The sequence below is a fragment of the Camarhynchus parvulus genome, chromosome 3, assembly GCF_901933205.1.
Source record: "Camarhynchus parvulus chromosome 3, STF_HiC, whole genome shotgun sequence".
NCBI lineage: Eukaryota > Metazoa > Chordata > Aves > Passeriformes > Thraupidae > Camarhynchus > Camarhynchus parvulus.
The window spans coordinates 72,749,388-72,776,374 of record NC_044573.1 but is presented as its reverse complement, the minus strand read 5'-3'; the positions used below and the strand labels follow the sequence as shown (position 1 = coordinate 72,776,374).

Below are 26,987 nucleotides of genomic sequence, written 5' to 3'. Positions count from 1 at the left end.
CAAAATGCCATTTATTGCAGTATACCTTTACATGGCATACAGATAACCCAATGTTGCATCTTCTGTCAAAACTCATATTTCATTTGTACCACTTAAATAACACAGAATGTCATGTTTGTTTCACAAACTGTCAGTTAAGACTACCAAAATATACAGTTTTTTTCCTTTCCCCCTAACAAGGTTGTGAGGTACAACTGAATTTTACTACTTTATCTTCCTGTGCTTTACAAGAACCTTTTCATAGATAGACCTATCAAACATTTCTACATTCCTATACAAAGCAAAGAATTACAGCTGAAATTAACACCATCTGGTCATTGCATTAACCTATAAAATTCATTCAGTAAAAAAAAAAAAAACAAACCCAAAATAAAAAAAACAAACAACTGAAAACAGAATAACACTAACAAAAAACCATAATGGTTGTTGCAGTTTTACTTAAAAAATCAGCCAGCTACACATATGCACAAGTTCTCCATGTGCATAAAGAAGAGTTTGGAATCAAGACATTTTGGGGTTTTTTCCTTGTGTTTGCAGCGAAGGCACCAATTTTAGCTGCATGGCAGCTCAGGAGCGTTTTATACTTCATTTAAATTACACAGGTTTTTAAGTTTGTCTGTTAGCGTGCAACATTTGTACCAACTGTTGCAATATTGTCCAATGTACTCTGATCATTCCCTCTGGCTCGACAGTACAAATATTTACATCAGTTGTAAACACTCCTCCACCCACCCCATACCTTCTGCACTGAGTGACGAGGAACTGAAGTGGCAAGAAGCTACCCAAAGGCAGAGCAGAAGTAAGGCTTGTACAGAACACCACACTAGTGTTCGCGCGGTTTGAGATGCTCTGGAGAACTCCAGACCCCCAGTGAGGCCCCAGTGCCTGACATCTGACAGCACACTGACCACACACAGCTTCAGGCATCCAGACTGTGCTCAGGGGGTGCTTTTCTGCCCTTACTAGACTGACATCCCTGGAGTGGCTTCTCTCCAAAGTGCAGGAACAGCTTCCAAGGAGCCGTTCCAGAGTAGCGAGAGTCAAGCACACCAACTGTTGTATCTGTTTAAGGCCACCTACACTCAGCCTTCCCCAGGCTCATTTCAGATGCTGCTCTACTCCTTAGCTGCAGCCATGAGGTGCTGCATCCCACCTCCCAGCCCTGTGTGCCACGGCACCCTGTGGCACAGAGGGCAGAGCGCGTTCCGAGACAGCCGCGGTGACCGGAGGTGCTACAACGCGGCCCTGGTCGCCTGCTACTGCCCAGGGTGAGATCAGACAGCAGGATAGCCAACCTCCACTCAGCACCTAGGAAAGGGAATGTCTGAGATGAGACTGCTTGGAAAAATCTACTTCTTACCTAAGCCGAGAGAGAGAGAGAGAGGGAGAGAGAGAGGGTAGTGGGACAGCCCAACACTAATGGCAAAATTAGCTCTCCGCTTAGTTTTGGGGCTCTTGGGGTTTGTTTTTTGCTAGTGTATGTACCAGCTGCTTAGGAGCTGGTTCTGAGTATGGGATAATGCTTCCAAAATATAAGTTATTTTAAACCATGTGGCAGTCATTTGTTTACCCTGCCCCTCACACCTCCTTTTGGCAGAGATCAAGTTCAGCTTGATGTTTCATAGGCATTAAGTGCTCCAAATACAGCTGTCAAAAAGCTAGAGGATAGCAGTGTACCAAATGTCTGCCCAGCACAGCCACTTGTTACACTCAAAACACATCTATGAGTTAAATAGGAAGGACCCCTGCTATACAGAATGTGAGCACTGGTAATTGGTAATTCTTGCTAGCCCTTTCCCTAAATATCAAGAGTTTTATACATACAGTGCTCCCTTATCTTCTCCCCACCGCCTGTCCCAGCAGTCTTTAGATAAACCAAGGTGAGTTTAGGAACTTGCAGTTCCAATTCTGTTAAAAAAAAACAAAACAAAACAAAAGCAACAAAAAAACCAAGTTGTGCAAGAAAGCAGGGAATGTTCAATGAATCCAGATCTACTTTGTAGTTAAAAAATTTCCAATGGCAAAGTGGTAAGGGCAAATAACCCAATGATCATATGGCTTAAGTTTAATGCAAAGCACACTAGGAGGTCCACGTGCAGGGAGAGAAGAGTCCAAGAAAGATGGAATAAGAAGTGTCCTGAAGATCAGTGTTTATGCATAGAATTCCTCTTGTTTGTGTGGTTTTTGGTATCCTCCATTAGACTGTTTTGGTTCATCCAGTGAATAGCTGCCTTCATCTTTTTTCTTCATTCTGTACAGCATAAATGCAACTAGAAACACTGCAAACACCAAGCCTACAAGTCCTCCAGCAATAACACCTGGAAGGGGAGAAAAAGACACAGATTACTCTAAATGCCATACCAGATAGTGCTACTATGATTTTAAGTTCCAGATTGCTCCCTACCTATCCCTGGCTTAATGACTTAAATTACTGTGTCCTTCTGTCCCCTCCCAAACCAAGCATCTGCTCAAATACAGCAGCTAGCCCTAGGGACATGGATCTCCCACTGGGCCATGCTGCACAGCACACAAGGCTATGGTGTTCAACCCTGGTAATCTGACGGAGGCAGCCACAGAGAAATTTTACTGTAACTTTTCAGAGGAGTGAAGGAAGAGGTTTAAACAAAGCTGCAGATAAAGTAGCCACTGCTAGCTGCTAATAGCAGACTAATATTTGCCCCTGTTAGGGTTTTGACATCACAGAATCATCATCCTCATTTCAGAGGTCTAACATAAAAGGTTGGCATCCTTGCTCAGAGATGTATTTGCATAACTGCAGCTTCTTCCAGGGAGACTCCAGGAATCTGCTTTTACCAACTAGAAATCCAAAATATTTGGTACCTCCAAGAACTTCTTTTCTGTCCATAATTCCTGAGGCTCCTGCTGCTTTGGCATTCCTCTCAGAGTCAGCCAGTACTTCTGAGTTCTGGGTGGGGAGAAATTCCTCGTCTTTAGTCAAGATGAAGTCTCCCTGTTGGGACATACAGGGCAGGTTATTCATGTTTCTCATCATGTCTGTCCACCAACATAACCCATTAAACCAATCACTGTTTCTGACTAATTAACACCCATTCCCACCAAACCAACTTAGCACATGCTACTAAAGACTACATCTCCCTGCAAAGGGTGTCAGAACTGTTAGTCCTCACCGGGTCTCCAGAGCCAACTTCAGAAACCTCCTCATGTGTAGGAGCGACATCCCCCGGAGCTGTGGCTGCAGGAGTGGCAGCCACCTCTCCCTCACCATGGACAGTAGAGTGGGGCTCGGGCACGTCCTTGGTGTCTGGCACACCAGAACTGGGGATTTCAGGCTTAAGCTCATGGACCACAGCAGAGGCTTCTGAAGGAGTCACATGAACCACGGAAGGAAAGTGAGCAGTGGGACTTCTCACTGTTGTTGTGACTGCATGGCTTGTTGGTTTCCCATCAGGTGAGCCCAGGATGGATGCTTCGTCCTTCACAGCTACAACTGGTTTCTCTGTCACTGGATTACTGGTTGCAGGAGGAGACATTGCTTCCTTTTCAGTTCTGCTCTCAATCCCATGAAATGGCTGTTCACTGAAATCCACTGGTGCTGCCACTATTGAGGAATTAGTTGATTCTCCTGGGATTTTCCAGGTGCGAGACTGATCAGTCAGGGGACCTGCAAAACAAACAAACAAAAAATATTATCCTTGGCCAGTTTAGAGGCCTATTAATAGTTTCTTCAGGACACTGGTCTAAGGAGGATGCCTAACCTTCACAGTCAATTTTTATAATAACCAAAGTTCAGTTTGTAATTCCTCATTCTTTTCAATGGAATAAGGAAGGGACAGACCAACGTGGTATTCAGCAATACTTTGTTAGTCATCCATTTCTCCCCAAGGCAAAAGTGCCTGTTTGTGGTGAGGTTGACAAGGGAAATCTGCTTTCAGTACACTGGTTCCTCAGGGTAGATATCTGAGTCTTTTTCCATAAACACTTTTATTTGATTCAGAGCAGTCACACCTTCAGTCTCAACTGCATTCGGAACAGATTTCAGGGTCTTAATTTCTTCAGAATACAATCTAAAATACAAACTTGTGGCTGGAAGGAAGCAGAAGCATAGCACGCTTCAGCTTTCAATAGCTCGCTCTTTTCTCCCTAGCATCCCCTCAACTTCAGTACTGAACACCAAGGGTCTCTCTCATGCAGTTTAACAATCATTTTTATAGACTCTTCCCCCTACCCTAAATCCCCCTTATCACTTATAAAAACCTATGGCCCATGGGAACATGCACATCTGATGACAGATCAAGTTTGTACTTGATACATGTTGGTAGGCTGGGGTTTATACACCTTCAAACATTATCTCCTGCCTGCTCATAAAGGGCCTTGTTATGATCTCTCTTCCCCATGAGTGAAGAATCACTCCAGTTTCATAACATTCTTCACACATCTCACATTAGCAGTCACATGGAGTCTACCTCTGCTTCTGCTCCCTCTCAAGTCTCCTACAGCTCATTTTCTACTAACTGTTAGAATCTCAAGGAATACAAGATTAATAGATTAGGCTCCTTCTCTGTTCCCAGCTCTCATATTCTGGCGTAGATGTGTGTGTGGATTCCTCTCTCTACTCCCCTTCCCTTGGGTGCTTACTGAGATCTCAATTGCCACATCCTAGAAGGATCAAGCACTACCAGCACAAGTCCTAATAACTCACCTGCACCCGAACCTGAGAACGCGTCTTCCTCATCGCCAGATGAATCAAGGTCTTCAGGGGGTAGGTTCAGATTTGTAGTTTGCTTTAAAGAGAAGAGCAAAAAGATGTGTCAGTGATGAGATTGAAGTGATCAGGTTGCTTGCACAGAGTCTTCTAGGGGTTCCTAAAGGTCACACAAAATTTTTTTGTTCAGACTGCCTTTTTTCTTCTTCCCTCATTCCAGCTCCCCTCCCCAGAAGAGTAGCTCTGGTGTTGGAAAGGTCAGTCTTGCTGTCTCCTTTCTCTGCACTGCTTCCAGGCTGCAGTTGCTTTGGGAAAGAAGAAAGCAAGGAATCCATTCAGTGTGGCATCCTGGGAGCAGGCAATGCCCAGTCCTTACCAGCCTGTTTCAGGTGCTGACTGTGCCTTCCCTATCTACCAACCACTCCATCTGCAAATCACTGCATTAATTCTAAGGAGCAGAAGGGAAGGCAAAATAGTTTGTCTTCTTTCCCTTTATGACTCAAATACTGTTCACATATCTGAAACCAAAGCACCTAGCTTTGGTCTGAGCTAGCTAGAAGGAGAATCCAAGTCCCTTTTTACTATGTGTGGGCACTCAAAATAAGTCCAGAGATAGAAGCCAGACTTCACTGTTCGAGAATAAGCCCTGAACTTTCTCCATTTTTACACTCCAAGGAGTGCACTACCCAGCACTGAAATTCAGTTGCTGAAACAAGAGGCCAAACCCCTGTTCTATGGCACTTGTTTGTCAGAGCATTCAACACTCAAAGCTATTCAGGATCTCCAAAGAAGACAACACTCTTTCAGTGTTTACTAGTTTACCAATTACAGAATGATTATTTCATGCTTCTCATTAGCCTGTGCTGTATACACTTACTGCTCCTATCACTACAACATGCCTGACTCTCAGCTCATGACGAGCCTCAGGTTTATGTCTGCAGGGCTACCATTACCTAACCAGTCATTTTCCCTTCTCAGATTTCAAACCAAAACCCTTTAAGTCACTTCTTCCAAATTTCATCTTTTTGACACCCAACTACATTCCCCATTTCCACAAATTTTGACTTCTATCCCATCCTCAAGTCACCTTTGTCACCCCTTTCCAGCACTGCCATCTGCAAGTTTAGATGTCACATTGACTCATCCAAGCTGTGAGATCCCTATGATATGATCCCAAGAAGTGCAGTCTCATTTTATTATGTAAAAAAAGGACACATATTCTTGCCACCACTGTATTTCTCTAGCTTGCATTAACACAGTGTCACTTTCAAATGAATATAACATTCATCCTCATCCCAGGGAGAAGTTAGCCAGCACCAGTATGTACTGTCAAAATAATCCAGCTCTGTAGTTGTCACTTTATTTCCCACCATGGATGTGTTTATTGGTCGTATCTCCTTGTTATTCTTAAGATACCAGGTTTATCCAGTTTTCTCTTCCATCCTTAATACTTTATCCATTCCCCACATTTCCACAGAACTAGTTTCCAAGGTGGTTAACTAGCCCATTAGATTCTACCTCTCTGAAGACAAGTAACCAAACTGCCACCAGCCTATCCAGCACCAAGATCTTAATAAGGCAATTATTGTAGCTATTTGATTTTTTTAAAATAACAAAAAACTAGGAATAATACCCCCTCATACAGACATAAATTTTTTTAGCTCTTTTCTTCCCTACTGAAAATAAACCCCAAAGTACTATTCCTTAAGCTTCTGCAAGCATATTTCTAGAGTGAATTGCCCTTCGATCTCTTGCTTAACGGCAAGTCATGAGGTAATTTTGACTTTTAGATTTGTCCCTGCTTGTTTGCACTGAGCTTTTGCACCCTTCCACAGAAAGTAGGTCAGATAAGTACTTCCCATGTATTTTCCTTCTTGTGTCCAAGGGTGGTGACTCACACGGGCTGATCTCACTTCACTTCAAATATTAAAGAGTCTGAACTGTTGGTGCATAAAGAATAAAGAAAGAACTGCCGGCTGCCCAACTCAGTTCCCTCATGTGCCCTTCCCAGTACCTTCAGAAGATAAGTGAGGCCTTAGAAATGGCACTGTTTTTGTTGATGGGGGGTTGGAGACCATTTTTCTCTCTCACTTCTCACACCAGCAGTGGCAAGCACAACCCTTTGTTCTTTCACTCAGCCTGGCTGAGTGCAAAAGGGGAATGTGCTGCTAAAGGTGGGGGTTGCATTCTCCTCCCAGTGGGAAAACTTCCTGGAAGCAGCTAGAAAGCAAACTCTCCAGCTTTTTATTGAAGTAAGGCACTGCCAATACAGCTAAAGATTGTATCACCATACACCTTCAGCTAGGATCAAGGCTGCCTTCCCCCCAAATCTGAATATTCAGGGGTAGCTCACAGAGATTTCCAACAACACCTGGACAGACTGATTGCCTGCAGACCTCAACAATCCTCCTGAAAGGATCACAGACTGCCAAGAAATAAAATGGCAACTCTTGATCTTGACTATTGACCCCTTCGCCTTTAGGGGTTTAATAGGTGTGGCTTGTTCAGTTGTGCCACATTTCCTTTGCTCATAAGGAGTGTGTCCAGCCATCCTACCCTTAATACCTCCCCACACACCTGAGCTCTGAGCCTCTTCCCAGGCTGCTGCAAGCTCTGCTTCTCCACAGCCTTTGTTATGTACCCATTTGAGTTCTAGTTTGATTCCTGTATCTGAGTAGGGATAGCGAGGTCCTCCTCAGAGGAGAGAAGCCCAGGGCAGCTCAGCCTAAACCAAGGGACACCCAAGGTGTTCCAGGGCAGAGCTGTCCAGCAGCTGCTCAGCACCAATTCTCCAAATACGACCCACCAACCCCTGAGGCTGGCTGCTGCACATAAGAATAATAGAAAACATGAATCAGGATCAGCAAAGCCTGCTTTCCACAGTTTTATATGAGAACTTAGTGAAGTTACATGTCCCCAAGGGTCTTGTCCCCTTGTCCCAGCTGCTCCTCTGGGCATTGTGGCACCTCCCTTTAACCAGGCAGCTTGAGGCTTGGGATCTGAGAGGGACTTTCTTTGGCCCAAATACTCAAGGGAAGTACAAGATTATGCACACGTGGATAGCAGTCAGAATACCCACAAAATGCTGTAATTTCGTGACATCATCCAATTTCATGACACATGAGCATTAAGGAACATTTGCCCAATTTATGTAACTGTATGGTTATATAAGGACTATATATATATAAAATTTCTTGCTCCATAAATTACAGCTTCAATGGGCATAAAAGATGGTAACCTCCCCACAAAACACAAGTACTGCAGAAGGGCCATACTTCTATGATGATCTGCTGCTGAAGGATTTCAGACACAGCAAGGTTAGAAAACACTGAGTCAGGACAGCATTGGAAGGGACTGAACTAATTTGGGTTTGCATCAGGAAGACAGACTGTGCTGTTCAAAGAACAAACACCTCATGGTCAAGGTTTTTCAATGACCTTTTACTGAAGCTGACTTACACCAATGGGAAAGGTTTTGATTAGCCAAGAGGATTAGGGGCACAGAACACTGGGTTATGCTATCATACAAAAGAGCTGAAAATAATTCCAGCTTAAAACAAGCTTGGTCTACCTTTCAGAGAGTGGATCTCGGATGGTATCTCATGTACTCTAGTCAAAAAACCTTTACATTCTTATCGAGCACCTACAACATGTTGCTTTTTTACCGTTTTACAAGCTTGTATGGTTTTATTAGCAGTTCAGACAACTGGTTGGAAATACTTGTCCTGTCCTTTTGAGTTGCTGTCACTGAATTCAGTTGCATGTGAGGGGTAAATTTTTTAACTGTATTTTTGATATGCTTTAACCAGTTCTCATTAACCAGTGGAAGACCCTCTTCCACAAGGATCAAAGCAGCCTGTTTAGGGGAAACCCTGGGTGACTGTTAGCTTCTGCTCTTGCTGAGCGCTGCATTGTTGCAGAACAATAGTTATTCAGTTCTGCTGGGACAACCAGAAAGCTGCTTAGTGGCATCTTCAATTTAATCAACAATGGGCCAGGCTTTCACAACTCATTAGCAATATTATTGGATCCAGAAGGCTGACATAGTCCAGACTTTCTTCTTTTTTAAAGTATCATTTCTAACTATTCTTCAGTCTTCATCTTGGTCAGAATCTCAAAGCATGGGTCCTTCTGGGCTTATCCCATCAGCTGCTACAGAGCTCCCTCCTGCTACAGCAGAGATCTGAAGCACTCTCTCATGATGAGGGGGAGATTTGTAGTTGATTAGTTGATCTAACCCTGCCCCAACTGGGAACCACATTTATTTAATTTGATACATGCAAAAGGAAAGAGCTTTTCTCAAATTGCTCTTTGAGGTAAGCAAAACCACTGGCTTTGCCACAAGCTGCTACAAGCCCTTAACTAGATTAAGGATGATTTGTATCCAACTCTTCTTAATCCAGTTAGTGATCTGCAGTGTCAAAAACACTTGAAATCCTCCATTATCTGAATAAAGCTGTTAAATTTGCACATTTATTTCCCCTAATAAATCCTTCTTACTCAGCTGAAAAAGAATGAACTGTAATGAGCTCTCCCCCCTCAAACAGCTCCCTAACCATCCTGTGAGAGTATTGCAACTGCATGGGAAGGAAAACCAATAGTTTGCTCTTGTTTAAGAGATACACAAGAGCAAGACAAACATTTGCCCTGTAAATTGGCTACAATAGAGCATCTAGAAGAATACTTTCAAAAGGATTTGAACAATTAATTCTTAAATAAACTCAAACAGAAAGGTTTGTCTTTCACCTTTTCCTATACACTGAAGAGCAGAAATCCTATCTGAGGAAGAGCAGCACTAAGAGCTTCTAACATCAACATAATATTGGTATTAGTGTGGGGGGAAGACAAAACCACCTGCTGAAGGAAACTTTAGCTTTGTTAAACCTTGATATTCAGCAGATAATTACCCACAGACACTCAACCCCAGATGTTCGTGGTCGGGAGACAGCTTCAATGGTTAAGGTGGAAAAAAATTTAAAAAGAAAACCACCCAACAACCAAAAACAATCCAATCATATAAAACCCACCAGCAGCATCCTCACCTATCCCCCTTCTTTTACACACATACAGACTCTGGAATTAAGCTGGCCATGCAGATCTTCTCTTTAACAGTCAGCCATAAATACTGGAATAGCAGAAAGAGAGCTGATGCTTTTATATGGCAAGTCAAGATTGAAGCTTGCATGCAAGCCTGTTACACCAGAACTCAGCAGCAGTGTGGCACCACCTCACCTAAATTCTCTTGCAGTTGTTTCTCCTGCTACTCCACTGCTCAAAAAATACCCTGGTACTCCTTGGTAAACCCTGGTGCTCCTTGGTGATCACGTAGGTTAATGAAGTATTTCTCTTCCTAGAGGAGCCAAAGATGCAGACTGACAGCGCAGGCCAAAGACAGCTACCAGCCATCCCACACACAGTTCAAAGGCTGGACAGCCTAGATTTAAGCAGTATTTTATCCCTGGCTAGTGTTCCAATCAAGGACTGCTGTGACAACGGGAGTGTTGGAACTTTATGGTCCCTTCCAACCCAAACCCTTCTATGATTCTACAAACCAAGTCACCAGCACTTCTTACTTCCTAGTGCCCTCCCTGTTTCAGATGGTGGTGTTCCCCTGAGCCCTCAACAACCTTTTGATGTGTATCAACAAGCTTCAGCACCCCCACCCTTCCATCCATCAATCTGTACACCTGCAGCAAGGCTGGAGAATGGCTCAAAGGGTGCTCCTTCCAAAGAGAAGCAAGTGGAAAGCAAAGGGAGCTCTTTTGCTCAGCAAGGCAAGCACCATTTTAGCAGAAAGAGGTAAGCAAGCCAGTTAATCTGACTACTTGTCTATCAGACCATTATTAGACTAAAGACATATGGAAAATCTTGGTTAATTGCATTCTTACTGGCCTCCTATTTTTGCCTGGTGACTTGAGAGAGGAACTATCTTTGAGGGAGTTGTGTTTGAACTCCCTGATCACCACACAGTGGTTTCCTCTTGGCACTCAGCTCTCAAAGGCAGCAAAACACCTTCCAGCAGCTGCTCAAAACAGGATGAGAGCTCTTGGGATCTATTCCACTATGGGGAGAAAAAAAACAGACTGCAGACTGCCCACTGTTCACTAGGCTGTGATCCTCCTTTTCTTCAAGCTGTAGGAGCACACCCTGATCCCTGCACAAGATGCAGTGGCCAAGGAAGAGCATCCAGCTCTTCCACAGGCAGAGCAGCCAGGGTCCCAATGCTTCCAATGCTCCACACTATTGCCCAATCAGCTTTACATTTTCTCCTTAGAGTGACAGGGCAACTTTTTTAATTAAGTAGGGCAGAAACACAGTAATCAACATGCCAAGAGCAAAAATGAACCAGCCTGTCGCCATCAGGTTAAGTTTCACACTGTACAGCAGGGCCCTTTTAACTCCCACCTCCCACAAGAGCATGTCACTTCATGCTTCCTGGACCATCCCCTGCACGTCTGTTTGTGCACTTTCATGGTGAACCAGATCAGGGAACTGCTCTTGTTAAACTAAACAAAAGGAAAAAGAAAAAGCAAACAAAAAAAACCAAAAAGCAAAACCAAACCTCACCCCTTCCCCCAAAAAAAAAAAAAACCAAACCAACAAATCCAAACAAAAAAAAAAGTAAGAAGAGGATAAAATATCATGCAAAGAATTTTCCAGCAGGACCAGTTTCCCAATCCTACTCAGTGCATGAATGCAAAAGTGTTTGTGTTGGCACAGGGCACAGTGTGGCAGCCAGGGCTGCTTAAGCATTCACACAGGCTCACAGCCTGCACTCTGGGATGCTGACACTCATTCCCCAGCCTGCCATGCATTATGGAAATGCACATCACCAGACTGCAGGCAACACGCAAATCAGAGCCTGACGCAGAGGGCCACACAGGTTCATACAAAAATGAGCAGGGACAGGGGCTGTAGGGAGAGTTCTGCAGTGTCTGCTCATGGATAATGTGTGTTCCAAGGTCTGACAGCAGTGCTTCTGAGTTCTCCCAGTCCTCCTGGGAGCAGGAATACACAGTAGCAAAGGCTACACAGATGTCTTGCTCAAACCAGAGCAGTCCTGGGACACCTGAACTTTACAGGAGGCCCAGTGCACTTGCCATTTATTCCTGGACAAAGAGTACATTGAACATCCTTCATCAGAGAGGGCTGGGCAAAGCTGGAGTAGCTGGAGTCCCAGAGGGCTATGGATTCCTCAGCAGGGGAAGCTCATGGCTGTGCCCATGGCAGCAGGGACAGCACAGCAGCTGTGCATGGGAGCCCTCTGTGCCAGCAGTGCACAGAGCACCATGCCAGCTCTGATGCAGAAGAGCTCAGCTGCCTCTCAAGTCCCTCTCAGCCAGCTCCACCAGATGCCTGCTCAGGCCCTCAGCAATAGAGAAGTGAGTTACAGCCTGTGCTCCTGCTTTTTCACCTAGACTGTGTATCAAACAAGGAAGTTACTACACACTGCTTTCACCCACACCAACCTGCTCCTTCCAGCCAAGCAATGCAGCCCAAGCCAAAGACTGAATTTCACCACAGACCAACACATGCACAGACGTGGCACACAACAGGCACACAGCTTAACTCTATGTCAGCGACAGGCTGTCACAATATTGCCAAAAGTGGGGTCCCTTTTGTCTCCCGCGTTCAAGGCAGCCCGTGCTTTGAAGATGCAGTCTAATGAGAAAGCTCATTTCCCTGCAGCTAATCTCATGAGAAGCAGCCAGTTCAGTTTTATGTTATAAACCACTTTTCTTTAAAGATCCTTCCCTGCAGCTCTTTAACATACTTGATAGTTCAGGCATTTGTTTCTTGAGCTAGCAAAAGAAAGCCACAGCCAATGTATAAGCTCAAAGGGTTGTGCAAAGTAGGTGCAGCTCACTGAGGCCATCCATCCTGGGAAATTAATTTCAATCTACTTAAGCTGGCTTGAGAGACGAGCACTGAGCTGCCTAAGTCAAGACTAGGCAAACCTAGCTTGTCTTAAAACCCTCTGACTGAAAGTCACCAGCACTTCCTACTTCCTAGTGTAGCAAAACCAGCAAGGAAGAGTCATTCTTACAGCAAAAGCCACTTCATCTGCTTGTTTAAAAAGAAACAGACCAGGAATTGCTAGGTTTCAGCAGAGGCTGGAGGTGGGCCACCCATCCCTGAAACCTGACAAAGAACGGCTAAAGAGGGGAGCATGCTGGCAAGCAGAGAATCTTTATGAAATGGAAACCTATCCAGCAGAGGACTCCAGCAGCCCAAGCCCACACATTACCCAGGCGTACTGGTAACTACAGCACAGATAAATGCAACCCTCTTGCCAGCAGAAGAAATGAGAAGGGACAGGATCTAAATACCTGCTGCCTCTTCCTCCTGCACACATGCAGCCCCTGCTGTGGAGTTCAGGTGAGAAAGAGCAATTCACCTCACACAAGGCATCAGCAGCCACGGCCACTTTAAATAAGAGACTGGACTTTGCAGTGCTGCCTCCAGCACATATAAACACACTGACCTTATGTCTTCTTTGCCAATTATTCCCAACCAGCTGACCTGTGGTGGAGGCAAATTCCTTTCCTTGCCCCATCTCTTGACAGCACTCACCCTGCTCAGCGATCAGCACTGAGAAGTGTCTTTGCAGCTAAACTTGCTGCAGAACCAGAGCTCCTGACAAGTGCAACAGTGGGCTTCAGACTGCCTGGCTGCGCCTGGGCAGCAGTGTGGGCTGGGGAACCAGGCTCCTTTCTCCACACACCTCAGAAACCACCCAGCTCCTAGCAAAGCAACCACTGGCATTACAGCCCTGAGGCTGCTGAATGGAGCCCGGGGCAGTGTCTGAGGCAAGAGCTGCAGGTGGTGAGTGGCCCCATTTGTTCCATTTGGGACTGGCTTGTCCCAGCAGCCCTGTCAGCTCCAAATGCTCAGCGAGGGGCTGTGGGCCATGTGCCAGGACACTGAGGGGCTCAGCCCTGCATGAGGGACCCAGCCCCACACCCGGGGGCTCAGCCCTGCACCCGGGAGGGACCCGGCCCCGCACCCGGGGGCTTGGCCCTGCATGAGGGGCCCGGCCCTGCATGAGGGACCCGGCCCAACACCCGGGAGGAACCCGGCCCCGCACCCGGGGGCTCGGCCCTGCATGAGGGGCCCGGCCCCTCACGCTCCTCCTGGCCAGGCCGTGGCTGCAGGTCAGAGCACAAGCCTGCAGCACACCAGTGTGAGGACATGGCAGAGGCAGCTCAGGGATTTTGGTCCCACGGGAGCACAGCTTGCTCTTGTCACCTTCAGCCAGTCAGCTCAGGAAGTCCCAGCTCAGAAATCAGAGGTGTGGCTATAGCAAAGCAAGATGGGGTCTGTGGCGTCTCAGGTCTTCTAATTGGGGTGGTGGCACCCTGTGCATCGCTGGTGCCTCCCAGCAGCACCAGAACACGTGTGCCTCTGGCCTAGGGAAGCCTTTTTCCTGGAGAGAAATGCTGTGCAACTTGCTTGGTGGAACTATTAGCCATTTCAAATGAGCTCCATGGCAGCTTTAATGTGATCAACAAACTACCACAAACAGTGCTATGGCTGCACAAGTGCTCTGACCTGAGCAGATGTGGTCCCAGAAGTCAAAACCCACCTCATCACTATGCTACACAGTATTCTGAGGGGGAAAGACACTGTTCTGCTTCACCTGAGGAAGAGAAGCCAATATGCTGCCAGGAACAAGTGTCAGACAAGAGAAAATGCAACAGCCTTCCTGGTCCAGACACAAGGATAGGAAAAGACTCAGGTTCTTATTTCAAGAGTTTTCTTCTTCTCCACCCTGAAGTCCAGCAATTACCTAATGTGAGATATGCCAAGGAGCCAGGAGACCAAGCTCTAAGAGTTCTTGAAGGATCACAGAAATATTTTCAGTCTACTACTGATATGTACAAGTTTCTAATTTGAGCAAATTGCTTGCAGTGCTATATTAAATTAGTGAAATCCAAGTTTCAGATAAAAATCCCTAGTGTACCAAACTAAAAAGCTTGTACTTAGGGTAGGACTTGTGGCTCCTAGCAGCTAGGATGTTGTTTAAACCTCAGCAGAAAGATGAACTTGCAACCCTGGAGTACCAAAGGTCTCAGCTAAAGCCATTGGTAAACTTAAGTAAGACTACTTAAACTTACAAATGCTTGGCCTTGCAACAACAAAAAAGCTGACCAGGTGTTCCAATTAGTTACAGAGAGTTACAGTGGAACTGCCCAGATAATGTTTTATAAGAGGATGTACTCTACAGCAACCGGATATGGACAGGACAACAAAAGTTACCTTCTGTTTGCTTACACCTCAGTGACAGAAACACCTGCCAGCTGCCAGGCCTGCTGCTATCAAACTCTGCTTTATCTTCCCAGCTGATCTGCTCACAGTCTAACTTACAGAACTTACATCAGCTCCTTCACATCACGACAACACCCCAAGCCTCAACAACCCAAGACAAAGCCTCCTTGACTGCTTTTGTGAAAATTCCACATTTTCTTCAGAGGGATGCACAATGAAGTCTCCAAGGCTTGTGAAACTAGTTTTTGCTCATGTTCTGGGGTGACAGGACCTAAGCCAGGACAGCTAACAATCTGTATTTTCCATACATGCATCCCAGACTTGTGTTCCCTTGGAATGCTGCATTTCACTATAAATGTAACACTCAACTTCTCAGATGCAGCATCACCACCAGCCCTTTCAACCACAACCCCCACTGAAGAGCTGATGGATCAGGGGACTGGAAGCACCCAGAAGGAGCTGCCTGGCTTGAACAGGCACCAATGCAATCTCTCTCTCACATGTGTACACCAGTGGCAGGACCAGGGACATCCCAAAACCTGATTGCTTGGTGCTGTTGCTTGTTGGTCTGGTACCAAGAAAACCTTGACTATTTGCAAGTGAGCTACAGAAGCGAAACTTGGGCAGCAAAATGAGCCAAGAGTTGGCATTCTACAGCACTCTTCTGATTTGGTCACAGCTAAGCTCCAACCAGTTCTAAGTGACTCTGTTGTTGCTCAGCAGGGCTCACAGCAGCCAGGACCAGTCTGCTAGGAATGAACTCATGAGTCCCAATCGACAGCCAGTGGCTGGACTCACACAGACCATGCAGGCAGCTTTACATTTTGGGTTTGACCCAATGCAAGGCAGTTCCTGCATCTTGGCAGGTCCTACACTAGCACACAGTGGATTCAATGATCCTTGTGGAGCTCCAACTCAGTATATTCTATGATTCTTGGTGTTCTTTTTATGTTTGTTTCTATGGCTCACCATTGCCAGCTTAGATCTGATGAAATCAAGTCTCTCCCTACATTATGAGGCATGCTATCACATTGTCTTATCCACAGGATCTCAGTGTTGACTAAGCCAAGGTAGTTTAGAATGCAGAAGTCATCCCTGTAACAGATGCAGTTACACTGCCATGACTAAGCCATTCACAAGGACTGAAACATCTCCACCTGAAGCAGGAGGCATATCTCAGGTCAGGAATACCCTGTTCCCCTATCCCAAGAGTCTTCTTTACCCCCTCCTTCCACAACAGTCATAGCAGCTCCTGAAGAAAAGCACTATGCAAGTGTTGTGGGTGCTACTGGTCTCCTTGGAATAAGCAGCAGCAGCTCAGATGGTCTTTGGGCACAGGCTGGGCCACATTCCACTGAGTTATTCTAAGGTGGAACACAGTTCAGACTGCATGGATTCCCTCTGAGAAACATTCATGCTCACAAGCACTGGAGCACACAGCCAGGGATGTACCCACATGAAATGGCAGAGACCAAGCTCACAGCACTCCCTCCTAGGACACTAATGGTCTCTGTGCTCAGGTTTACAAAAGCACTGCTAATCCTGCACATGCTACAAAGTTCTGACAGCAGTTGCCCCATTCACAGTTAAATTATGCAACACCTCAGTGAGATTATAAGAGCTGACTGGTATACTTCCATGCTGAGTCATGAGGGTGTTGAAGTATCATTCCAGGGATGAAGCACCAAATGAAATCCTCCCACCAGAAGGAGTCTTAAAAAACCCTGCTGCTGCAATGGTGCTCCAGTCACCTACTGTTCCACTCATCTAATTAATGGACATTAGGCATTTCTTGACCAAACACCTACTGGATTAAACTGACTCTGACCCAGTCACCCAGTTACACTGTTTCACACCACATCTGTACAGCAGAGCCCTGAATGAGGGACTGTTACAAGGTGAGATAAATCAGAGCTTCCTTTTGATCTCAGCTATTATCCAAGCCTCATCTCCTGCTGTCATTTTTGGGTGTACAGCTTGTTCACTTGTCTTCCCCATGGCCTTCTTTCAGAGCAGCCACCAAATCAGGTGGGAGGTTAGAGTTTAATGGGAGATGCTACCATGCTTGTGCACTTGGGATGCTCTCCTGCCTCATAAGGGCAACTGTAAGATTCCAAGCTGTGATTTGGACATCCCTGTGTTTTACACACCTATACTGTGAAGAGACAAGAGCCACTTCTGTTCCATTAGACCACTAATGCCACTGCTGACAGATTGACAGGCACCACGACAAGTCAATAAAACAGTGCTAAAATTTCAAGGCAAGGTGAATGCTTTACTACCAAGTTACTCCTAGCACAGCATGTCCCCTAGTTCAGACCAGTTTCTGTCAAGAGGTGCCATCAGTATAGCCAAGATGTGACATAACAACAGATCAAACTTGTAAGACACTGTTCAAACATCACTAAGTTGAAGATATTTCATATATACTAATAAATGTCAGGGTCTACTCCGTGACTACCAACTCGAGCCAGCACATTATCCCTCTGAATAAAGCAGAGCACAAAATGCTGAAGGACCATGTTATGGGCCAAGTCTAAAAGCACAGCCTGAACCACTGGCACGAACCAGCACGATCACAACAACACTGAATGCTGTCCCAGGCATGCAGTATTCACCTTGCAATCCTCAGCTGATGGATTACACAGGACTTCTCACACAACTGTACTTGCTCAGCTCTCTGAATTATCCGAAACAAGTTCAGTTTTCAAGAGAAGAGTTGTGATCCTCTATTGTGAACTTTCACTTTCTTTTACTGGATACTGCAGTTTTCTCAACTTCATAATATTCTGGGCCTGCAGCCAGAGACCCACTGGCTACATCATACTAGTAAATTAAATAATATCAGAGAACATCCCCAGGCACCAGAACACCACCAATACCATCATATTATTAGAATGATTTATGGCATAGTTTTGAGCCTTGCCAAGCAGTATGCCCCCAAATAAGCACAGGAAGGTTCTCAGCAGACAGTCTGCTGAGGGGGGTGCATTACAGAATAGGCGAGACAATTAGATTTCCTACACAACTGTGGCTCTAGTGTTTAAGTTGGTCACAAGACACCTTGTGTCAAACGTGCTTGACTGTACTGGGTTTGCATGGTAGGATTTTGGTAGCAGGGGAACTACAGGAGTGGATTCTCTAACATGACAAAACTTCCCCTGTGCCTGACAGAGCCAGTGCCAGCCAGCCAGGACAGACCCACTGCTGGCCAAGGCTGAGACCATCAGTGACAGCAGCAGTGCCTCTGGGATAACACAGTCAAGAAGGGGAAAAAGTTATTGCACAGGAGTAATTGTAGCCAGAGAATAGAGGAGTGAGAATATGCGAGAGTAGCAACCCTGCAGACCCCAAAGTCAGTGAAGGAGGAGGGACAGGAGGAGCTCCAGGCCCCAGAGCATAGAATTCTCTGCAGCCCCTGGTGCAGCTGTGCCCCTGAAGCCCATGAAGGTCCACAGTGGAGCAGAGATCCACCTGCAGCCCATGGAGGATCCTACAACATAGCAAGGGGACACCCAAAGGAGGCTGTGACCCCATGGGAAGCCCATGATGGAAGAAGCTCCTGGCAGGACCTGTAGCCCCCATTGAGAGAGAAGCCCACAGCAGACCAAGTTTGCTGGCAGGACCTGTCACCCTGTAGGGGACCCAAGCTGGAGCAGCCTGTTCCTGAAGGACTGCACTCCATGGAAGGGATCCAGACTGGAGCAGTGATTTAGACCTGCAGCCCATGAGAAGAAGTTTGTGGAGACAAACCCTTTGCAAGGGACCTCACACTGGAGCAGGGGAAGACTGTGAGGAGTCCTCCCCCTGAGGAGGAAGGAGCAGCAGAGACAATATGTGATGAACCAACCACAGCCCCCATTCCCCATCCCCCTGAACTCCTGGGGGGAAAAGCTAGAGAATCTGGATTAAAGTTAAGCCAAAAAAGGGAGGGGGCAAATGGGGACAAAATGTTTTTAAGGTTTGGGTTTAATTCTCGTTATTCTACTCTGAACTGATTGGTAATAAATTAAATTCATTTCCCCAAATTGAGTCCATTTTGCCTGTGATGGTCACTGGTGAGGGATCTCTCCCTGTCCTTATCTTGACCCACAAGTCTTTTGTTGTATTTTCTCTCCCTGCCCAGCTGAGAAGGGCAGTGACAGAAGCTTCGGTGGGCACCTGGTGCCTTGCCAGGGTCAACCCACCACATTTACTTACAAGCACCAGTGTAGGAACATTTGGTGAATTTTTTTAACCCCTTATGGCTGCATGCTGGGTGTTGGGGGGAAGGCACACTGAGCATTTAACACTCTTGAGCTACCAGAGTAATAACTTCTAATTATGCATAATCGCATATTCCAGCTTGTGTAGAAAGAAGCTCACCAGTGTTTCACAGCTCAGTGCAACTACAGATGCAGACTGGGGAACTTTTTGCAGGTTAAACACACTTCAGAGGGAGCCGGTGCTGCTGCAGGATTAAGCCAGCAGCTTTCTTCTGCAGGCCATGAGTCAGTCGATGTGAGAGCACGATAGCACAGCACTCCTTGCCACTGCCCAGACATGCCAGAGTCAGCCTCTTTTGTTCCGTGCTTTGTTCACTGATGGGAAAGTAGTCACGATCTAGATGATTCCTCCGTTAGGACAGAAAGAGATTTAGAAGTCAAAGCTGTCTAGCTGCAGGCTGTTGGGCAAGTTTCGATGCAAGCCTCACCACCACTTTCCACTGCATGGAGGTGCCACTCACATGCTGCTAGAGCCAGTGAGGTGGACAAATCTCATTTGGCCATGAGATCTGCTGGTGTGAGACTCTCTGTCATAGTTTCATAAGCAACAAGAGCACAGCAAGTGAGTGAAGAATATCACACATATTAGCATCTGTGTTAGATACGAATTCAGGCAAGCTTTGTCGTTCCTCTACTTTCGGCTTTACCCATCAGCTTCCTGACTGAAGAAGGCCTGGACTCTGTCCCTAAAGAAGATCCCTATTAGCTGGTCAATGGGATAACAAGTTCTCTCCTCTGCAGATGCTTTTAGCAGAGACTGATGTTTTGGTAGATCAACAGGCTGCTCTGAGCTCCTGTGGTTGTGCAGAGCATAGGTATCAGATCTCCCAGATCACCATGCTAGGGACAGGGCACACAGCCTCCAAACTCTGCTGTCAGCTGGATAACAAGTAGCATGTGACAGGCACAGATGTCTCTCTCTATAAATGTATAGCTATATTTGTATTTCTTCTCTCTTCTGGTCTCAAAGCATAGGAAAAGACAACATGGGATCCTGTTCCAGGACAGGAAAGAGCCAGGTAGTCTCTTCCTACAGTACTGTAGCTGCCAGCTCTGATCCCCAGAGCATATACAAAGGAAGGCTTCCTATCAGCACAGCCACAGGAGCACCACTGCTATGACATGGAGCTTCACAAGAGCTCTCATCTGGAACTCGTTACATTAATCACCACTTGCTCTCTAGAAAGCAGACTGGCTCCACTCACCCCTGCCCACCTCTGGCTTCAATCTACAGCCTGTTCCTCCAGTAATCCCTATATGAGCAAAGGGCTGGACTGGAGCTGCTGCCTGCCTCTGACCAGGATGTGTACAGCCACCAGCATTAGGAACTAATTAGCAAGAGCTTTCCTGTGTACAGCACAGGACAATCACGGTCTGCAGTGCCGCCCAGAAAGCATTCAGCACACTCCCCTTCCAACTGGAACAGAGTTCAAGTTTCCTTACATTTAAAAGAGGCAACAAGCTCCTCATCACATGGCAGAGGCAGACAAAGAGCAAGCCCCAGTCTCCAGCTATGGTTTGTGTGTGCTCAGGTTATGGAGCCAATGCACTCTGAGGAGTTGTTGTGTGAACTGGCTGTACTCTGCAGAAGGTTGCCTGACAGGAATGTGTGCCTGGGACTGCCCACAGCCAAAAATCAAGACTGTCAGCCTTTGCTTCTATGACTGGCAATCAAGACATTGACATTACTGCACAGGCAGTGTAGAAAAGCTGCACAGTATGACAACACAGAGCCCTCATGCATGGCAGGATACCCATGAGTAGTTTAAGCTGGTTGGCAGGCAGTTTCCTATGTTATATCAGCACCCTTGATTTAGTCAGGAGTCATTCTGCAAGAGCAATCCAGAAGACCTTTCAGTTATTAGAAAAGCCTGAACACCAAGACACAAAATGAGTGGACATTAAAGAGAACCATGATGCAAAAACATGGGCTATGGAGAAGATAGTTCTGCCAGAGAGCAGAGTAGCAAGACACAGAGCTGAAGCAGCAAGAGTTCTTCAACTGAAAATACCCCAAGGAGTTTCTAACTAGAAGCCTAGCAGGGAAAGCCATGACTTACAACACCTCCATGACTCAGTTGTTACTGCAGCTCCAGTGACTCAATGGGAAGTTCTATTGCCAACTCCATCCAAATCCCACTAACACACTGGTTCCCATCCAGCAGAGCAAGCCTCACTGGTGAGACTGGTCTCAGCAGCAAGATACAAACATTACAGTGGAGCATGGCAAGGAGCCCAAGCTAACAGACTCCATTGGACCCGTGCCGGTTCCACAAGACCCAGAACGCCGACTGAAGCCAAGCGCTGCTTGAGAAACAGAGAGCTTGGGAAACCACCACATTAGCAGATGTTGCCCCACAAGAGTTACTTGTAGGAGGTCCAAATGTTATCTCACCTTGAGGTGAGGCTTCACAGAGCAGTAACTTTTCCACGTGCAGCTCCACAGTAGAAAGGGCACTGTCCCAAGTTTCTAGCCAGGCCAGATAAGGCTCATGGCTGTGGTACACCAGTAGCCAGCTGAGCAGCAGCTCAGGTGAAGCACACTCAGCTCTAACTCAGAGACCTGTTAGCAGAACTGACACTCAGCACTCCAAAGGAGGCACCACATGTCTTCTGCATTTAAGAATATCTTCTCAACTCAGAAATGAGCCTATAAGAAACATCAGAAGTCCTTGCACTCTTTGTCAAAACAACTTCCCCACTGTAGGTTCACTGCCTATATCTAAGTCTACAGAGTAACAAAAGCTCCTCTCATCTAATCCACAAATAAACAGTGTCTTTAAATATTACAATACTCTGATGCTTACCCAACGGCTCACAACCATCCCCCCCAAATACAACCACTTATGTTTCTGCTCATATATATTCTGCTCACTTCAGAATGCTGAGATAGGACCCAGCTATAATCCCTAATTTCTTCCACATTCTTTAGCAGAGCAAAACTAGAGTTACACTGGAACAGAAGGGAGCTGCTGTTCTAGCCAGCAGCTGATGCTCCCCACTGCTTTGTTAGTTCTGTCCAGTCTGTTTGTTTATGGAGAGAATTACCATTTATTTCCACAAATAAAAAGTCATCACTTTGAACTAAATCGCTCTCAGATAAAGGCACCAGAGTAAAGGTGTTGTGCTCCTCTTATAGGCAACTTGAGATCTAGCCAATAAAGCCTTGACAAAGCAACTCGCCTTGGAGCAGACGTGCAGGGGCTGGTCAGATAATCGCCCTCTTTGGCTCCACTGATTACATCGCCTTGACTCTAATGAGGGCTTAAGCACCCAGCACACACAGACACCTACATTTAGGTGCTTCAGCATCAGCTGAACGCTGTCCTGAGGGACTAGTGTCATTTGAACATAGCAAGCCCATCAATCTTCAGCTGTCAAGGAGGGCTGTATTAGACGTCTTCTACTCTTTGTTATCTCAAAGCTATTAGGATGAAAACACTAACGCTGCAATGCTGAAGCACTGCAATTTTATAATTGGCAGCACCTACTCAGGAAAAGGCCCTATCTTCTCTCTCCTAAGAAGCTCCCTCCTCCCTGTAAGGAGGGCCTAAAATCCCAGCTCCTCAGATGCCAGAAACAAGTGTGGACTGTCCCTCTCAGGGGTATTAGTATGGTTCTTGGACACAGGAATCACTTCAAACAAGGTTAGGACAGAGTGCAGGTATACAGGCTGCCTGGAGACATCTGAGTACAGGCAATGCAAAACACATACTTAAAATGGACCGATTTTGCTGCTAAAACAGCAGCCTACATTTCAGGTTTGTGCACTAACTTAATTTTAGAAGGCTTACAGATTTCTTGCACTTGCTGTAACTTGTCTCAGGTTGTTAGAGAGGATTGTTTGTTTCCAGAAATTTCAGAGTGCTGCCATTAAAACGTTAGCTCTTCTCACCACTTAAAACTGAGAGAAACCTGGAACAAAGACTACAAAACTGTACCAGAGCCCCCTTACACTATACACACTCCAGCTCATTTGCTGCTGCTCTACTCAGAGCTGACCAGATACAGCAGTCACCATTTCACCGGGAGGTGGCCACCAGCAAGTCAGTGTTCAGATGGAGAAGCTCTGTTTACAGTGCTAGATGAATATTGTGACACTGTTCTGTGCATACTGCAGAAAAGAAGTGTTTCCTCCTTATCCACTGCCTGCATGTTTAACAAGCAAGCTCGACTACCCAATTTCTTCTAACTAGTTTATGTTCAGATATGACATCACCCTTGGAAAAAGGTTTGGCCTGCTCTGGTAAGCTTCTGTCAACCACCAGCATACACCTACACCAGACAAAACAATCAGAACCCTCCTCCTCTAGCCATAGGGGTTGGATTGCCCACTGCCCTCCTGCAGCAGGATCAGCTGGCTTCTGGGCAGTGTTATACCTTGTAAAAGTTTCCATTTTAGAGAATAACAAGGTTAAACTCTTAAAAGGGTAAGATGTATCAGCCTTCTCATTTCGAGGAAGTCCATGTCTCCATCATAATAACAGAGGGCAATTACTCTCATAAAGAGTGTTTCAAGCAATAAAGTGTCACCTTGAAGGAGACCAGGAACCTCCCCAGTTATTCCTGCAGGTAAGAGTACTCAGGAAGAAAACAACTATTGTTTGGCCAGTTTCTTGCTCCTGTTTATTATTCCAATGACAACATGCATAGATGAGCCAAGTTACACAGCAAGAGCCAAGGGCCAAGCCATGTGCCAGCAGCAGGGGCATCCATCCCAACAATGAGACCACCAAGAACCCAACACTACCATGGCAATGCCCACGGCACTGCAGTCTGGCAGATTCAAAGTACTGTGCAAAGCCACTCTGCTTCAACACAAGAGGTTTTCAGACACTCAATGCAAAATCATAATTATTCCAGATGGGTGGGAAAGGCAGATTAGTCCCTGTCACTGACATTCTGACATGGGGAAAAAAGCCATGTGATCACCAGAAGGGAAACAGCCTCAGTGCTGAGTCACCCTGGAGAGCCCCAGGACCTCTGCTCCTCCGTGTGCTCACCCTTGAAACCCCTTGAAAGGCCAGCCAGGCCTGAGCATCTCACAGGCACAGGAGAACTCCAGACAAGCATTTACTTCATGTCCTTCTTATTTCTAGTAAGGAATATTTATCACAGGGGAATTTTATCCAAATAGAGTACAGCGGCTGCAAATTAACTGCAGTTTCCCCACTTCATTAAGCAGAAGCTTACTCAGAAGTTGAGAGCAGAGCCCTCCTTCCATGGAACAGTGCTGCCTACACTCACATGTTTGTAATTTTTAGCCATCTCATAACGACTCACTGCCATGTGGGCCAGGAGGGTCCACGCTCAGAACTATAGGCAAAGTTCACAGAGAGAATGGTACAGCAAAACCAGAGGTATTTTGAGCAGCTCAGATCCCACTGTGCACTTTGTTCTGCCACTCCTTATCTGACTGGTGCTGCAGTTTACCCCTAAGCAAGTTTTAAATCAATCATTTCAGAAAGAAAAAACCCCACTAGTTTTACTTTGATGGCCCTGGCTGCTCAAACTACCTCATGCTCCACCTTTTCCTCCTAACTCGTCCAAAGGGAAAGACTCCACAACCGGTGCACACTCGGGTCTGGTGGGGGACCACATGGGAAGCAAAGAAGCGTGTTCCACATCTCAGAAGAAAGGGACGGGACTGGGGCTTTGTGGCCCTCGAGGCACGGCCACAAGATCTCCTGCCCCGCACCCTCCGACCGCACACGGGGCTCGACGCCGCCCAGGCTGCGAGCACAGACCTGAAGCGGCGAGCACAGCACTTCACGGGGCTGCGGGGCCGGGTTTCCGCGGAAAGGCTCTCGCAGGCGGGGCGGGAGCAGGAGCAGAGCCATCCCCTGTCCGCGGATGACACCTGGCGGCTGCTGCTGCTGCGGGACCAGCGCGCCCCGCGGCTCGGGCAGCCCCGAGAGCTGCTCCCCGGGACACGGCAGCCGGGACGGGCCTCGCTACCGCGGGGTCACCACGCTCCTGGGAGCGCCGGCACCGGGACCTTTGTTTCAGCGGCAGAAAGCACAGTCCGGGCGTACCCTGCCCTGGGCCGGGGCTCTCGGGCACAAAGGCGGCGGGGAGCCACTGACCCGCGCTCCCTGGGGCTGTGCCGGTGCACGGCAGGAGCGCCGCAGCTTCAGGAGCCACCCGTGACTTGGCCACAGCCGAACCACAAAGGGCCACAAGTCAGCGCTGCCCCGGACCCGCCGCTCACCGCCGCCGGGGCGCGACACGCCGGAGGGGTGGCGGCAGCATCCGAACCCGCCCCCCCCTTCCCCCCAACCTCGGCCCTCCGGGGCGCACCGAGGGGTCCCGCGGCCGGGGGGTGCGGGCAGCGCCGCCCGCCCGCCCCGCGGCGCCCCGGGGCGGAGCCGCCGGCAGGTCGGGAGCCGCCGCGGCGGGTCTGGTTTGAATTAAGGCTGCCGGGGCAGCCGGGCTGGGGCCCGCCGCCAGCACAAAGGCCACCGCAGCCCTCCGCCCCGGCACGGCTGGGCACCGCTGCGATCCCCTGCGGGAGCCCGTCGAAGCGGGGAGCCGGGCGGTCCCCCCAGCCCGGCCCGGCCCATCCTGCCCCGCCGCCCCGGCTCCGCACCCGGCCCCGCTCCGCACCCGGGCCCCGTCGCCCCACGTGCGCCGCGCCCGCCCCGCTCCGCTCGGCTCACCGGGACAGCAGCCTGGAAGCAAAGGGCCACCAGCCACACGGCCACCACGTTGATCATCCTTCCTCCTCGCCGGGCCTCGGGAGCGCGCAGACTGCCCCTGCTTCCCGCCGTCTCCAACGCCGCTCTTGCTCCGCTCCCCTTAGAATTGTTTTAAGTAGCTGCGGGTTTGCTCCCTTTTCTGGTTTCTTTTTGTTTGTTTGTTTTGTTCTGTTTCCCTCCTTTTCCCCCTTCGCACGCAGCCGAACGAGACTCCCAGCAGCGCTCTGCGATGCCGAGGAGTTGAACTCTGTCTTTTAATGAACCACTGCAACAACCTTCACCTTACGGCCACCCCCCGGCCGGCCCCGCCTCCGCTCCCCTCCCCTCGGCTCGGCTCAGCCCGGCTCTCCAGCCCAGCCCAGCCCAGCCCGGCCGGCACGCCCTGCCCCACCGCCCGCCCCCGCTTCCTGCCGCGCTACCTGCGCCGGTGCCCCCTCCCCGGCCGCTCTGCCCCGCTCCCCGGCCGGTCCCCCGGCAGCCGCCGCTTCCCTTCCACTGCATTCCCAGATTTCCTCTCTGGCAGAGGCATTGCTCCCGCCGAGCTTCCTTCCCTCTCGCTAAAAATAATAATTCAAAATAATAATAATAATAATAACGATACTGTTACAAGACCTCCCTTCCCGTTTCACTGTGGGAAAAGCCCGGGGGCGCTCGGCTGTCTCCCCCCGGCGCCGCTCCGGAGAGAGGGGCGGGAGCGCTCCCCGGTGGCCCCACACCCAGGGCAACCTTCCTAGCTGCCGGTCACCATCAGCGGGGGCTTCTCCCCCAAAAAATTCGTGTTTGGGGTAGTGAGGTGTCTTCCCTCCTGCCCGCGGGTCCCCGGGGCCGGCCCCATAGCCTCTGCCCGTGCCTTCGTGCACGCGTTTTTCTGCTGCTCGGAACGGGATTTCTGGCAGCGTAAAATGCTGTGAGAGGTTTGCGGCAAAAAATGCCGCTTTGAAAGAAGCGCCCTCCTGCAACTCGCCCTTTTTTTTTCTGGAGTTAAAAGCGACTTCAGTGCTGCTGTGGCTTGGTCTTCGCACGTCCCACCGAGGATGGCAAAAATGAGGCGACAACCATCCAGCAAAAACAC

At 47.9% G+C, this 26,987-nt stretch overlaps 1 protein-coding gene across 1 annotated transcript; it reads right to left on the bottom strand.

The window, feature by feature from the left end:
* SDC1 (syndecan 1) lies at positions 1–26,207 on the bottom strand. Its single transcript, XM_030946343.1, has 5 exons — positions 25,877–26,207; positions 4,682–4,763; positions 3,150–3,643; positions 2,842–2,971; positions 1–2,318 (listed from the first exon to the last, which is right to left on the bottom strand). Exons 1-5 carry the CDS (start codon positions 25,931–25,933, stop codon positions 2,152–2,154), a joined length of 930 nt encoding a protein of 309 aa, XP_030802203.1. The 5' UTR covers positions 25,934–26,207; the 3' UTR covers positions 1–2,151.
* Positions 26,208–26,987: the final 780 nt, after the last annotated feature.